Genomic DNA, 15326 nt, shown 5'->3' on the forward strand with positions numbered 1-15326 from the left:
TAAAATAACCTTATACATTTTGCAATTTTATCTATCCTGCCAGGGTTTTTCCCTGTGTCATGATGAGTGAAAGTTGAATGACAGCCATCTGTGGCTGAAGTCATGGTAAGGGAAATGCTGTTATTTTTTTTCCCATTGGAGTAAGGAACAGGATTTGTAATTCCTGCTAGCCAAGATACATTTGTTTGTCAGCAAATGAGAATGTGGCTTCGATCTCTGGCTTCTGTTTTGCACATACCAGGAATGTTTGTAATAGGCTATATCTTCCATTTGGCATAATGTCATAAGTATTATTTATGTTAATACAGATACTATTTACAGCTGCCATTTACACAAAACACTATTTCTGGTCATTTTGAAAATCTTCTTTCTTCCCCATAAGAGAATGGCATCTGAAATTTGATTTGTTAGTGATCACTGAACGTCACAGCTAATTTTCCCATTTTCCTGGGACTAAATTAAAGCCACATTGAGAAGTCCAATCTGTACAAAAAGCCAAAATTGATTTTTACGTTTGTGTTGAAGAACAAATGAAACCCAGTTTGCATTTGCATGAAAAACAATGGTGCAGTAAGAACAAAAAAGATGTCCATAGCAATGATAGAAAACTGCCTTTCAAAGGATTTAATGAAGGGAAACATTTGTTTGCTCACCAAAGATAATCTACATTTCAGATAAATACCAGCTGAACATCTTGTTCTGTCGGAACTTTACAATTGACTAATCTGTCAAAGCATGGAATTAGTATAGAGGTGAAACTATACAATTCATCTGCCCTATTCTCCTACTTTAGAAAAAAAGGTACAGGAAACTTTGTTGTATCCGGCACCGACGGGACCGAGCTGTTGCCGATTTATCAAAACTGCCGGACATACAAAGTTAATATTGAAGCATACGGAGGTTTTCATCTCCGTATCTGACAACAAACACTGTTGCTTAGCAACAGCTTGTAAACAGTCGGCCCGTACCTTGGAAGCATTTCTGTAGCTTAGCAACAGCTTCAGAGAGACTTTCCAGAGCCCGACTGTTGAAAACAAAGCCACGAGAAGAAAAACAACCTAACAAAACAGCTCCTGATTTCTGCCGGTAGATCGAGGTTTCTGGACATTTAGCCTCCGGATAACACAAAGTTTCCTGTAACATGCTGATGAAGAGTTATTGAGCTTTTCATTTCTGTACACAGGATATGGAAACTGAATTCCTTATGAATCATAATATTTCCCAGAGAACAGCATATATTACTTGTGATTTTGAATTAAAATATAGAATCAAGATAAAGCCAAATTCACAAAATTCAAAGTCATAAAAGGAAGGCTTTTGCTGTAACAACATTGTAAAGGCTTCCTCTGCAACAGATTCAAAAACCTGCTCATTACAAATGGGTTTCTGATTTTCATACACATAGTGCATGGAGAAAAACTCTCTACATAACTGGGAAAGCAAATATTATGAGCGGTCAGTCTGGATGTAATATCAGAAACATGCCTTTTCATTTAATTTCATTCAATTCAATTCTGACCGATTTCCTGTCACGTATCATTGTATGTTTAAACACATATCCACTTAAACAGCTGAACACAGATAGGGAGAATAAAATATGTAGTGCAGTTTTCCAGTGAAATAGACAACTTGGAATAATATGAAAAAAAACGAATCAAAATGGATGGTTTTGTTAATCAGTTTTTAAAAAATCAATTGTAATGAATTAGAATACAATGACTCAAATTTTACTCTTTAATGGCTAGAGTTCAAGAATTCAATTTCTCTGAGCAAACATTGCAAAGGAAATCATAATGTGTACAATGGCAGATCTTGTTCAAGTTCCTGTCCAATTTGAGCCTTTGTTCATTTTTTAGGGAGATGGCTGTAAAAGTTTACAGAAATATCTATAGGAGCCCAAATACGATTTTTCGATGTAATGTGAAAGAACATTTAGAGAGTGAATCATTTGATATGTCATTCTCCCCAAGCACGCCACTGGCAGCTTCTACTTTTGTGCTGGAAGAGGAAGAGTAAAGGGGATTAAAAAAAAAAATATTGGACAAGATAACAAAGAAGCTGGAGCCAACTGTGATGACGACAGATGTGTTGTAACTTTGAATCTGATGGGAGTACAAAAAGGCTGGAGAAATTGTACTACTGTACCAACAAGCAAGTTAAGATTTCACATATATTAATGTAGCTCCAAAAGCGATGGTCAATGCTACATTTCAAATAATACATTGGGGGTACGGTGGCATAGTGGTTAGCACTGTTGCCTCACAGCACCAGGGACCCGGGTTCAAATCTGGCCTCGGGCGACTGTCTGTGTGGAGTTTGCACATTCTCCCTGTGTCTGCGTGGGTTTCCTCCGGGTGCTCCGGTTTCCTCCCACAGTCCAAAGATGTGCGGGTTAGGTTGATTTGGCTATGATAAATTGACCCTTAGTGTTAGGGGATTAAATACGTGGGGATAGGGTGGGATATGTGTCGGTGCAGGCTCGATGGGCCGAAATGGCCTCTATCTGCACTGTGGGGATTCTGTGTGTGTGAGACAGATTGACCAAGAGTGTCTGGAAAATGTTCCACAGCTGGGGGAAGAAATTTGTGCAGTTTTGCGACTAATGTCCTGTGTGGACATTTTTGATTGATAAAAAAATGTCATAAGATGTAGCTATAGCAACTCTTACTTTCCTGGCATAAAGATGATAGTCTGGCTTATGCAGCATTATCTTTTGAATGTTGTTCTGGTCACAGCCATAGACAGTTGAGGGTGCAAGGTTGCTAAAGCTCTGTTTTAATGTTACATGGCACAACACCCACTTTGTGCAATCATGATTAACCTTTACAACAACGTAATGCAGGACAACCCGATCTGTCAGTTATCACAAATATTTTCCACTTTTGTCAAATCCTAAAATTCTAGACGAATTAATTGACTGAATGAGTTGCTGATTGCGGTGGCAAGGAAATGTAAAATACAGAAAGTAATCACAGCAGAATAAAAATTAAAAATAAAATACATCAATTTCACAAAACAAATACTTATAATAAAACTTAATATTGTGCAACATGAGCCAATTGCCAATAAGCCACAATTAGTCTGATTTAAATACAGACGGTCACAATGGAAGTCACTTCAAAGCAGCCTTTCAAAATGGTGAAAGTGACAGCACAGATCAACAAGAAAATAGTATAAGGAATAATCTACAGAACAAACTGATACATTTGACCTTCCAATCAATTCTTTTGATTGTTGTTACACTTCAATTTTCTTCTGTTGACTGGTTCTGTCATGTCAGATACTTAAAGGGGTATAATGAGATAGCTGTTGTGAACTGATTTCTGCTCTGGCTCTCCATTTTATTTCTTTAAAATTTATAGATTTTGATAAGTTTTGTGTTTAAGGTCACAGCAATGACTAGAGCATTTTGTGAGTATTATCACAAGCAATCTAAGGTCATGTTTAACACAGGCTGGCTGGAGGATTAAACTCACTTTATCCCAACAACATGCCTTAACCTCATTCTCAAAGGAGAAGCCCCTGCTGAACCACTGTGATAGATTTTGCTAACCATCCTTTTTGCCTCTCTGCTAAAAGAGATATTGCTAATTTATAGGGAAATTTTGTGAGATGTGGCTCTGGGGGTGGAGCATCATTCCATGTGAATATAGATTGGAGAGTTGTTCCTGGAACTACAGACCTCCACGCATTATAACTTTGGTGGAATCCACAGAGACATGGGGGCCGATTTTCCCGCAGGTGCGGGGATTTGTCGGGTTCCGACACGAATCTAAATGGGTCAGCCAGCTGCACGCAATTTTCCCTCAATTGGCCAATTTATTTCCAGCGTGTGGGCACCCTTGCTAATTGTCCATTTCCAGTCAGAAAGCCCCACATTATGATGTCATCATTCGTGGTGCTTTTAAAATCTCCAGCAAGCTTTTCAACCTCTGCAGGCTTCCCAACCAGTCGTACAGAATGGCAGAGGAGCCTGCACCAGCTGCTGCCAGCGGCAGAGGCCGAACTGCCGCCAAATTTGATGAGACGTCACTGCAGACATTGGTGGATGGGGTAAGGGCCCACAGGGAGGTCCTCTTCCCTAGCTCAGGGAGGAAGAGGCCTCCCAAAGAGACCAGGGCTGCATGGATGGAGGTGACTGCAGAGGTGAACTCTCAGGGAGTCACCCGCCGGACCTGGATGCAGTGCAGGAAGCGCTTCCATGATCTTCACCGTACAGGAAAAGTAAGTATGAAGTTTCCATCACCCTCAACCTGATCCCCATTGCCTTTCCTCAACAGCACTCAGCTTCAGCAATCTCTTCCTCCACATCCCACTTCACAGTCACATCTATGCACCCTTACCCATTCCCTATCTCTCTATGCTCACATTCACATAACTATTCCACTATGCAGCCCTCACACTGCCTCTCACTCTGATGCTTGGGACACAACTGACAACACACAGGGAAGGCCCTTGGTCTTGCAGCCTCACACCATCTTTGTCTCCTTCTAAGTATCTATGCTATGCAATCTCTACACTCACTCCTGCACTCTCACTCAAACTCTACTTGTCTCCCTCATTGCAGGAAAAGAGAGCTCACAACAGGAGAGAGCGAGCCAGGACTGGCGGAGGGCCACCCTCAATTGCGCACCTGACCCCCTGGGAGGAAGCAGTGATGGAGATTGTCGTGGCCGACGTCGCTCCGGAAGCTGAGGAAGGAAAGACAGGAGCAAGCCCGCAAGCTGGTGACAGAATAGTTTTCCATCTCTCTCATTGACATAGCATGAGTCGCTGTAACGATTCTGAAGCCACATCATTTGGCCTTGTGAGCATCTGCAAAATCCAATGTGCATGTAACCTTGGCATCACATCTCTAAAACTCTTTCCTTTACTCCCCCACAGGACCATCCAAAGCCCCGGAGGAGGAAGAGGCTGAGCAGCCAGACGCCTCAGAGGAAGCTCCAACCCCTGAGGGCGCAGCGTCAGCAGAATTCAGTGCACCCAGCACCAGCGCAGACACTCACACCTCGGTGGGGCCTTCGCGAGATAGAGTAGTGTTGTCACCTGGTATATCACAGCTCACAAGTGAGCATCAGCAGATTGTGGAGACAGGGACAGCAGTGGAGAGCCCTCCTCGGAGGGCGCAGGCCTCTGCCAGCTCAGCTCAGCTGCATGTCGACCCTATGCCTCTGGGTCCATCCGCAAGAGAGGAGGTGATGGATCTCCATGCACAGATGCAGGAGTCTCTGGCAGGTTTTGTCTCCAGGGTTGCTGCGAGTGTGGAGCGAATGGAGGAGTCCATGGCGAGCATGAGCAGAGCCTTATTGGAGGCATTGGCGCATGAAAGCATCACCACGGAAAGGATGGCTACCTCCGTGGTAAGGCTGGCTGCAGCCGAGGAGAGGCGGGCTGCAGTCGAGGAGAGGAAGGCTGTGGCCGAGGAGAGGAGGGCTGCGGCCGAGGAGAGGAGGGCCATGGAGGAGCTTAGTTGCCAGGGTATCGAAAACATGGTGAGTGCTCAGAATAGAATGACATCTCTTGAGGAGCGATGGGCATCTATTGAGCACCAAAACCAGACCTTCATGGAAGTCCCTCTGAGCAGGACTTCCAGTGCAGATATGGGTCCCCATGGCCCCCCTGATGTGCAGCAAGGTGCTCTCCAGCCACTTGCAGGCACTGAGGGGGAGCTGACCCATGAGAGGGAGGTTGTTGGCACACCTCAAGGAAGTGGGGGCTCCTCTCCACGCGCTCTCACTTCCATGCCACTTTAGAGCACTTGGTCAGAGCCCCGCCGGAGTCCACACCCAAGTGAGATAGTAGTCTCAACCCCTGCACAGCCGCAGGAGCAGCAGACTGCTGGCGAGCCCTCACAGGCTCGCCACCCCAGAGGACGCCCGCCAAAGGTGTTGAGACAGGAGCAGCAGGAAAGTGAGCAAGGGGCCTCCACATCTGCTGAAGCCACAGGGGTACCACGACGTAGGAGCATGCGTAAGAGAAAAATAAAGCACCACTAATCACAAGGGTAGTCACGTGGGTGAAAAGTCTTGTATATAGTTTTAATGCCATCAGTTTCTTGTACATAAAAAATCTGGTGGCAACTGCTGGAGTTGTGGCGTCTGTCATTTGGCAAATGGGGATTTCACATTGAGGCCTTAGGATTACTTGCAGATGTCAGCAAGCTGGTCCAATAGGTAGAAATGTGCAGGGATGGGCCACTGTCCATGGTCAGTTAAGAAGCAGCGAGGCTACAGTGTTTGAGGTACCAGGCTACGCAAATCTGGCCAGGATGAGTGCGTTCCTTGCATTCCGCCCAGCAATGTTCTCGCGCACTGGTGCCGCTGGTTGACGGGCCTCTGCAGGATGCTCGTTTCCGTCCTCCTCCTCCTCCTCAGCATCATCCTCATCCGACACGGCTCTGTGAGGAGCCTCTTGGTCCTGCGGAATCGGCAAGCCACAACGCCGTGCCATGTTGTGAAGCACACAGCATACCACTACGATTTTGGAGACCCTGGCTGCTGAGTACTGTAGGGCTCTACCTGATCTATCGAGGCATCTGAAGTGCATCTTTAGCAATCCGATGGCTTGCTCGATAATGCATCTGGTGGAAATGTGGCTGGAGTTGTAGCGCTCCTCAGCTTCGTTGGCTGGTCTCCTCACCAGCATCATTAGCCAACTCCGCAAGGGATATCCCTTGTCTCCAAGTAGCCATCCCTGAAGTTTGTTTGGCGGACTGAATAGCGGAGGCACAGTAGACTGGCGCAGTATGAGGGAGTCATGGCAGCTGCCAGGGTACTTGGCACAAACATGCAAAATCTCCTTCTTGTGGTCACACACCAGCTGAACGTTAAGGGAGTGGAAGCCCTTGCGGTTGACAAAAACTCCTGGATTGCGATGGTGTGCCCTAAGGGCCACACGTGTGCAGTCAATGATGCCCTGCACCCTTGGAAAGTCTGCCAGCTGAGCTAATCCACGCGCTCGCGCCCTCACACTTGCGCGATCCCGGGTGAAATGGATGTGATTGTGTGCGAGGGCAAAGAGGCCATTGGTGACCTGTTTGATGCAAGTGTGTGCGGCTGCCTGGGAGATGCCACTGATGTCTGCTGCTGATCCCTGGAAGGAGCCTGAGGCATAAAAGTTGAGTGCGGTGATGACTTTGATGGCCACTGGTAAGGAGTGTCGACTTGGTGCTCTGGGCTCCAGGTCTTGCTGTAGCATTGTGCAGATGTCAGTCACTACCTCTCGCGAAAGTCGGAGCCGCCTTTGGCACTGCTGCTCAGTCATGTTGAGGTAGCTCACCCTGTGTCTGTAGACCCTGTTTGGGGGGTATCTCCTGTGCCAACGGCTTTCCATGCGCTGGCCCCTTCTGGCCTGTGCTGCCTCAGGTGGCTGAGCCGCAGCCTGTCGCTCCTGCTGGTGCTGCTGTTGCTGGTGCTGCTGTTGCTGGTGCTGCTGTTGTTGCTGGATCTGCTGCAGCCTCCTCTGCTGTTGGAGATCCTATAATGCCAAGAAGGAAAGGAACAAAAGGCCTCCCATGCTTCTGGCAGGTGCCTCCGTTGAGGAAGCGCTGAGTTAGGGTGCTGAGGGGCTTCCCAGGAGCTCACACTGGAGAAGTGTGTGAGGCTCCAACCTTTCACAGCTGTGCCTAAGCCTTCAACAAGTTGCCCCAAGCCTTGAGCAACAAGGTCCTGCAGCCTACAAATGCTGGCTGATTAAATCTGTTCATTCCTGATTGACCTCCAGCTGAAAGTAAGCAAGCCGACATTGTTCACGCCAGGTTTCATCAGCGGTGCTCCCACCAGGCGTGGTTTACGTGGGGAAAGGCTGAAAATTCCAAGGGCCCCTTAAAATAGGATTACAGATGCCAATTATTGCTCATTAGGCCCCCGCCAACCAGTCCCTCCTGCTGCGGGCGGGACTGATTCGGGTCGCGCTGAAACAACGGGGCGAAAGTCGGACGGGGCAGGGAATTGGGCAGGGGGGGTCGCGACCCCCTATTTCTGCAATTTTCAACCCCTGCCCGCCTGAAACCCCGCCTGACAGCTCCAGGAAAATCGGGGCCATGGTGTTAACGGTTATTTCTGCTGTTTCTCTGGGGTTTCTGCGGATCTCCTGCCAAAGTTATGGTGGGAGATTGGTAGATCTCCGTGGAAATTCCAGGCAATGGTATCTAGTTCAGATAAGGGGGCACTTTCATTCTGCCCCTTTAGTTAGACTTAAGTACATAGGAATTGCTAGATGAAAAAAGCCCAAAGTCCATCTAACTTAAAAAACTGAATCCCGACCCCAATCAGCCTCCAACCCGCCCACTTCCGGTTTTAACGGAGATGCCCAACCACCTACCCTCCTCCCTGCCGATACTCCTCCGACCTCCTCCGGCTCCCACCCACCACCCTGATCCTTCTCCAGCCCCACTTCACCCCCTCCCAATCGTCCTCCGGCCCTGATCCCATCCCCCAATCATCCTCCGGCCCCGATCCTATCCCCCAATCATCCTCCGGCTCTGATTCACCTCCAATCCTCCTCGGACCCCGCCCACATCTCCCGATCATCCTCCGGCTCTGATTCACCCCCCAATCCTCTTCGGACCCCGCCCACATCCCCCGATCATCCTCCAGCTCTGATTCACACCCCAATCCTCCTCGGACCCCACCCACGACCCCTGATCATCCTCCGGCTCTGATTCACCCCCCAATCCTCCTCGGACCCCGCCCACATCCCCTGGCTCTGATTCACCCCCCAATCCTCCTCGGACCCCGCCCACATCCCCCGGCTCTGATTCACCCCCCAATCCTCCTCGGACCCTGCCCACATCCCCGATCATCCTCCTGCTCTGATTCCCCCCCAATCCTCCTCGGACCCCACCCACATCCCCCGATCATCCTCCTGCTCTGATTCCCCCCCAATCCTCCTCGGACCCTGCCCACATCCCCCGGCTCTGATTCACCCCCCAATCCTCTTCGGACCCCGCCCACATCCCCCGATCATCCCCCGGCTCTGATTCACCCCCCAATCCTCCTCAGACCCCACCCACATCCCCCGATCATCCTCCGGCTCTGATTCACCCCCCAATCCTCTTCGGACCCCGCCCACATCCCCGATCATCCTCCAGCTCTGATTCACACCCCAATCCTCCTCGGACCCCGCCCACATCCCCCGATCATCCTCCTGCTCTGATTCACCGCCCAATCCTCCTTGGACCCCGCCCACATCCCCCATCATCCTCTGGCTCTGATTCACCTCCCAGTGGTCCTCTGATCCCGATTCACGCCCCAATCCTCCTCTGGCCCCGATTTAACTCCCCCGATCATCCTCCGGCTCCGATCGTCCTCCAGCCCCTGACCGACCCCCGGTCCTTCTCTGGCCCTGATGCACCACACCCCCCCCACCTCTCCCCCCCGCTCAATCATCCTCAGGCCCCAACTACATCCCCTGATCACCCTCTGGCCCCGATTCACCCCCGATCATTCTCCAGCCCTGATTCATCCCCCCACTCCCCCGATCCCTCCCTCCCTCCTCTCTGTGGCCTAGTACCGCAGGCCTACCCGCCCACAGCCTCTCCACCTGGCTCGCTCGGGCGGGAAACAGAGCTTTGAAATGTTAATCAGACCCTGCCATTAAATTTGGCAGGGCCTGCGGGAAACCCGTTCTCTCGGGTTTCCTGACTGCTTTCAAACACCCCCCCATCCCCCGCTCCCTCCCCGCCTCCAGATTAAAATTCCAGCCCATAGTTCCAAAGTCACATTTTTCCTCCCAAGCATGCTACACTCTACATATGTCATAGCTCAAATCACTGATATACTGTATCCCTCCAAATTCATATTAAAGTGAAATGTCCATCTGTTTGAGGTGGGCACATCATCCATCAATGGTCCTGCCCACTGGAAAATGCATTGGTGCAAAGTGGGTAAAGTTCCAACCATTTTCAGCTTCTGACTGGCTGATTACCATTCAAAGTGTTTGAAGGAAAATCTATGCTTATGTGTTTCTTTGAGACAGATTGGATTTTATTGGGGCCTAATGGAATTTCATGCAGAATGTACTTTGTTGTGGATTTTTGATAGCTGGCATATACTTACTGATTTGTGCTCCACAATATTGAGATTTATTGTGAAATTTTTCGGTTTACAGGGAACCTTGAGTGTGTTTTTAAATTTTTAATCTGCATTGGACACTTCTCGGCAGCCACCAGAACCAACAGCCACAAATCACTGAAGCTAGATTGTGTAACCCATTGCTGTACAGTTAAATGAGCTAAAATGAACATAATTAACGCACCATAATCAGCAATGTGAACAGTCCTGTATTCTGGTTTGTGGATCCTTTTTCCTTTGATACATTCATGCAGAACAGCATTATTTTCCAATATGTAGGAGTCTATATAATTAAAATGAAATAAATAAGTTTGTTTACGCATCATAAAAAAGCATGACAGTTTCTGAATCAATCTTCAAGATTACCTAACATTTCAACACTCTTACCAAGTACATTACTTTTATTATACCACTTAGTGTACAGCACTTTTATGGGTGACAGTATCATTTCATAACAGGAAATCATTTAATAGAACCATGCAAATATAACCACAAGATTAATAACTTTATGAGAACAATTCACAACAGAACTAAAATCTTTTTTTATTATGTATTTACTAATGCATTATTTAGTGATAGAAATTTGTTAGCTTGATTTCACCTTACATTAACCTTATTGTGTGGCCCAATCTTGCTCACATTATTCAGGACAATACATCTCATTTGAAGATGACAGGAAAACCACCCCAGTCACTTTTATCTGTGTGACAGTAATAATATGCCGACTTTATTGATTCTGTATTTGACTATAAACTTCAAGAGCCCTGAAATTAACAGTGAGCTATTGTTAAATAACCAGAGACAGTAATATGTTTGCAAGATCTGCTAATTTCTAAATGTTGGCTAAATTGCATTTATATAGTGCCGTTCATGACGTCGGGCCATTCTAAAGCACTTAACAGCCAATGAAGTACTTTTGAAATGTAGTGACTGTTGTAATGTAGGGAAACATGGCAGTCAATTTATGCAGAGCAAGGTCCCACAAAAAGCAATGAGATAAGTGGCCAAATAATTTATTTTTAGTGATTTTGGTTCAGGAATAAATGTTGCCTCAGACACCAGGAGAGCTCCCGGGCTCTTTTTCGATAATTTTGTGGGATCTTTTACGTCTGTAGTGTATGTACCTTTAAGAGAGAACTACTTTTACAGTTCCTGTATACTGTAGTACCGGCAGTGACCACACCTGTACATAAGCCTTGAGCATGCCTCTGTACTGTCAGTCTTGAGACTACCCTACTCCAGTAAACACCTGTTGATTGTTAAGTTACCGCCTCCGTGTAGTTATTGGAAAACATCATTATTTAAGAATCACGGATTCAACAGTGGCGATGAGGTCGATTCGAATCTGCCTGCAACTCTGCATTTCCCTTCGAGGATTCGCTCCGGGAGGGCGGTGGAAGAAAGTCAAGGCCAGAAGCACGGGCGTCGACCACGAGCAACCGCCCAGTCATCCGGCAGAGAGTGAACATCGCAGGGGAGGCTGTTGAGAGCCAGGCTTGGTTCCCCAGCCACGACGATCCAGCAACAGACTGGCAACAGGTACAGCGCAGACCCTTCCTGGACAGCGGCGGCTGGAGCCGACCGATGGCATAGAAAAAGCCGAGCAGCGTCGACGGGGTAAGAGAGAGGGTGAAGCGCACAGGGCGCGGCCAGGGGTTGAAAACCGAGCGGCGTCGAGGAAAAACAAACAGAGAGAGAGAGAGGGTAAAGCAGCAGCCAGGTTCAGGACCGAGCAACGGCAACGGGAAAGGCACACAGGAGAACGCGCAGAGCACAGCCAGGGCTCAAGGGCTGAACCGCGTCCGCGGGGAGAAGAAGGGAGAGCGCGGGAGACGCCATTGAGTCGCGGAGAAGAAGGGAGAGCGCGGGAGACGCCATTTTTAGAAGCCGCAGCGGAGAAGAAGGGCGAGCGCGGGAAGAAAGGAAAGCGCGGGAGACGCCATTTTGTGCCAGCGGAGAAGAAGGGAGAGTGCGGGAGATGCAATTTTAGACAGTTAAATCACACCCAGGGATGCCGAAGAGTGGCAGTATCACTGCGTTCGACAATGAAGTCGAAGATTGGGCGACATATGTGGAATGCATTGAGGTGTACTGCAGGGCGAATGAAGTGCCAGATGCTAGGAAAGCACTGGTTTTGTTAAATTCCATGGGTGCAAAAACTTATGGCTTACTGCAAAACCTAATAACCCCAGAGAAGCCCGTGGATAACAATTTCGAAAGCATAGTAGAAATCCTACAGGACCACTTAAACCCCACACCGCTGCTGATAGCAGAAAGATTTAAGTTCCACAAAAGGAACCAGCATAAAGACGAAAGTAATGCTGAGTACTTAACGGAACTGCGCAAGCTATCGAAACACTGCCAGTTTGGAGTGGGACTAGCAGATACGTTAAGGGACAAGTTTGTGTGTGGGCTTCAAAGTGAAGGAACCCAGAAACGGCTTCTATCAGAAAAGGATCTTACGCTGGACAAGGCTTTCAGCATGGCAGTATCACACGAAGCAGCAGCACGGGGCGCGGCAGAGATACAACGGAGACCGCAAGAATATGGCACCAATGAAATGTCATATGGAGCAGGGAAGTGTTATCGCTGCGGCAGAACAACACACGACCAGAAGGATTGTTGGTTCAAGGACCAAGTGTGCAGGCAGTGTGGAAAAGCAGGACACGTAGCAAGAGTCTGCAGGTCAGGGAAGAAAACCAGCAGCAAGAAATCTCCACAGGAGAAGTACAAAAAGATACATAAGGTGATGGACAGTAGTTCAGACGAACAGAAAAGTGATACAGACTCCGGAAGCAAGGAGCTGGGTTGTCTGAAACTACATAAGGTAATCAAAATGGAGGATCACCAGACTATCTGGGTCACACTCAAGATAGACGGAGTCCAAGTGAAAATGGAATTGGACACTGGATCAGCCCTAACAGTCATAAACCAAAGGGACTACAAGCGGCTATTTTCACATATACCCTTGAAAGCTACAGAGAATGTCTTGAAGACGTACACGGGGCAAAAAGTCTACCCCAAAGGAAAAATAAGGGTGAAAGTCATATACAAAGGCCAGGAAATACCTAAAATGGACCTATATGTATTGCCAGATGGAGGACCACCACTACTAGGACGTGAATGGATCCGGAAGATACAATTAGATTGGCATTCCATACAGGCACTGAAGGTTGAGGCCAAAAAGGATGACGACGTCACACCTGGACGACTGTCAAAAATGCTAACTGACGCACAAGAAGTGTTCCAGGAGGGACTAGGAACACTAAAAGGCATAACAGCAATGATTAAAATAGAGGAAAATGCAAGCCCAAAGCTTTTTAAGGCCAGACCAGTGCCTTATGCGATCCGACCAGCCGTCGAAGCAGAGCTGGAAGGGTTGGAATGTTCAGGAGTACTGTCCAAAGTAGACTGGAGCGAGTGGGCTACAGCCATCGTTCCTGTAATGAAGAGGTCGTTGAGTAATACGCCTGGGGAACCAAAGAAGGTCCGCATCTGTGGGGATTTTAAGGTGACAGTGAACCCAGTCCTTCACACGGTACAATATCCGCTTCCACGGATTGAGGATATTTTCGCCTCGCTATCTGGAGGTAAACGCTTCACCAAAATTGATCTGGCCCAGGCGTACTTGCAAATGGAGGTAGAAGAAGCCTCGAAACAATACCTCACGATCAACACTCATAAAGGTCTCTACCAATACAATCGGCTGGTGTTCGGGGTAGCATTGGCTCCGGCTATTTGGCAAAGGGCAATGGATCAAGTCCTGCAAGGGATTCCAGGGACCCAGTGTTATTTGGACGACATCCTGGTCACGGGCGAAAATGACAGTGATCACCTCGCCAACCTGGAGAAGGTGCTCACTAGATTAAAGGAATATGGGCTACGAGCTAATCGCCACAAGTGCGAGTTTTTCCAGAAGCAGATCTCGTATTGTGGCCACGTTATTGATGAAGAGGGGTTACATAAGTCCCCTGAAAAGATTGAGGCAGTCGTCAAGGCTCCAGCACCGGAAAATGTGTCACAACTGAGGTTGTTCCTCGGGCTGGTGAACTACTACCATAAGTTCTTACCAAATTTGTCTACAGTATTACACCCACTGAACACCCTACTGCAAACGGGGGTACCATGGAAGTGGAATGACGAATGTAAATGAGCTTTCCAGAAGTGCAAAGAATTGATCACATCAAAAGAGGTGTTGGCCCATTTCAACCCAGCACTACCAATTCGGTTGGCATGTGATGCATCACCCTATGGTATTGGAGCGGTGCTGTCGCACAAATTCCCAGACGGGTTGGAGAGGCCAGTAGCCTTTGCGTCTCGGTCACTAACCTCAGCCGAGCACAACTACGCCCAGATCGACAGGGAGGCCCTCAGCCTAGTATGGGGAGTAAAAAAATTCAACCACTATCTGCATGGACAGAAGTTCACCTTGCTGACTGACCACCAACCACTTGTCTCCATCTTTAATCCAAAGAAGGGCGTTCCGGTGATGACTGCACAACGGTTACAAAGATGGTCCCTTTTTCTAGGGGCGAACCAATATGAAATAGAATATAAAGGCACGAAACAGCATGGAAACGCTGATGGGCTATCACGCTTGCCACTGCCTACTGTGGAGGAAGCACCAGCAGTAGACCCTAATCGAGATATTTTATTCGTCAATAATTGAACGATTGCCAGTAACTAACACGGATATAGAGAAGGAGACCCGCAATGATCCGACACTGTCTCGGGTATATGATTTGACGGTGAAGGGATGGCCAACACATGGCGACTCACTGTTGCCAGCATTCTCATCCAGAAGAGAACAGCTGTCAGTATGCCAGGGGACAGTGATGTGTGGATCCCGAGTGATAATTCCACCCAAGTTAAGGGAGAGAGTGCTCAATGAGCTTCACGAAGGTCATCTGGGAGGGGTGAAAATGAAAAGCCTTGCTAGGGCTTATGTGTGGTGGCTGGGGATTGATCAACAAATCGAGGACCTAACAAAGAGCTGCTCAGGATGCCAGAAGGTCCAAAATGCACCACCACATGCCCCTCTACACCCATGGGAGTGGCCCTCCTCTCCATGGCAACGGGTGCATATTGATTTTGCTGGTCCATTCATGGACTCAATGTTCTTAATAGCAGTGGATGCGCACTCGAAATGGCCTGAGGTGATAAAAATGTCCTCAACCACTACAGAGAAAACGATTGCAGTCCTACGGACCATATTTGCCAGGAACGGCTTGTCAGAGCAGATTTGCCCTGATA

General features: G+C 48.0%; 1 protein-coding gene across 2 annotated transcripts in view; it reads right to left on the reverse strand.

The window, feature by feature from the left end:
• dpp10 (dipeptidyl-peptidase 10 (non-functional)) overlaps positions 1–15326 on the reverse strand; it is a 1285183-nt gene that overhangs the window by 36549 nt on the left and 1233308 nt on the right. For both annotated transcript variants that reach the window (XM_085986567.1, XM_085986568.1), the window contains one exon: positions 10258–10356. In XM_085986567.1, coding sequence (XP_085842693.1) covers positions 10258–10356 — 99 coding nt within the window. The remainder of the gene's footprint in view (positions 1–10257; positions 10357–15326) is intronic.

This window comes from Somniosus microcephalus, chromosome 4 (assembly GCF_052327205.1).
Source record: "Somniosus microcephalus isolate GS21.2 chromosome 4, FLI_Smic_1.0, whole genome shotgun sequence".
In the NCBI taxonomy this organism is placed as follows: Eukaryota; Metazoa; Chordata; class Chondrichthyes; order Squaliformes; family Somniosidae; genus Somniosus; species Somniosus microcephalus.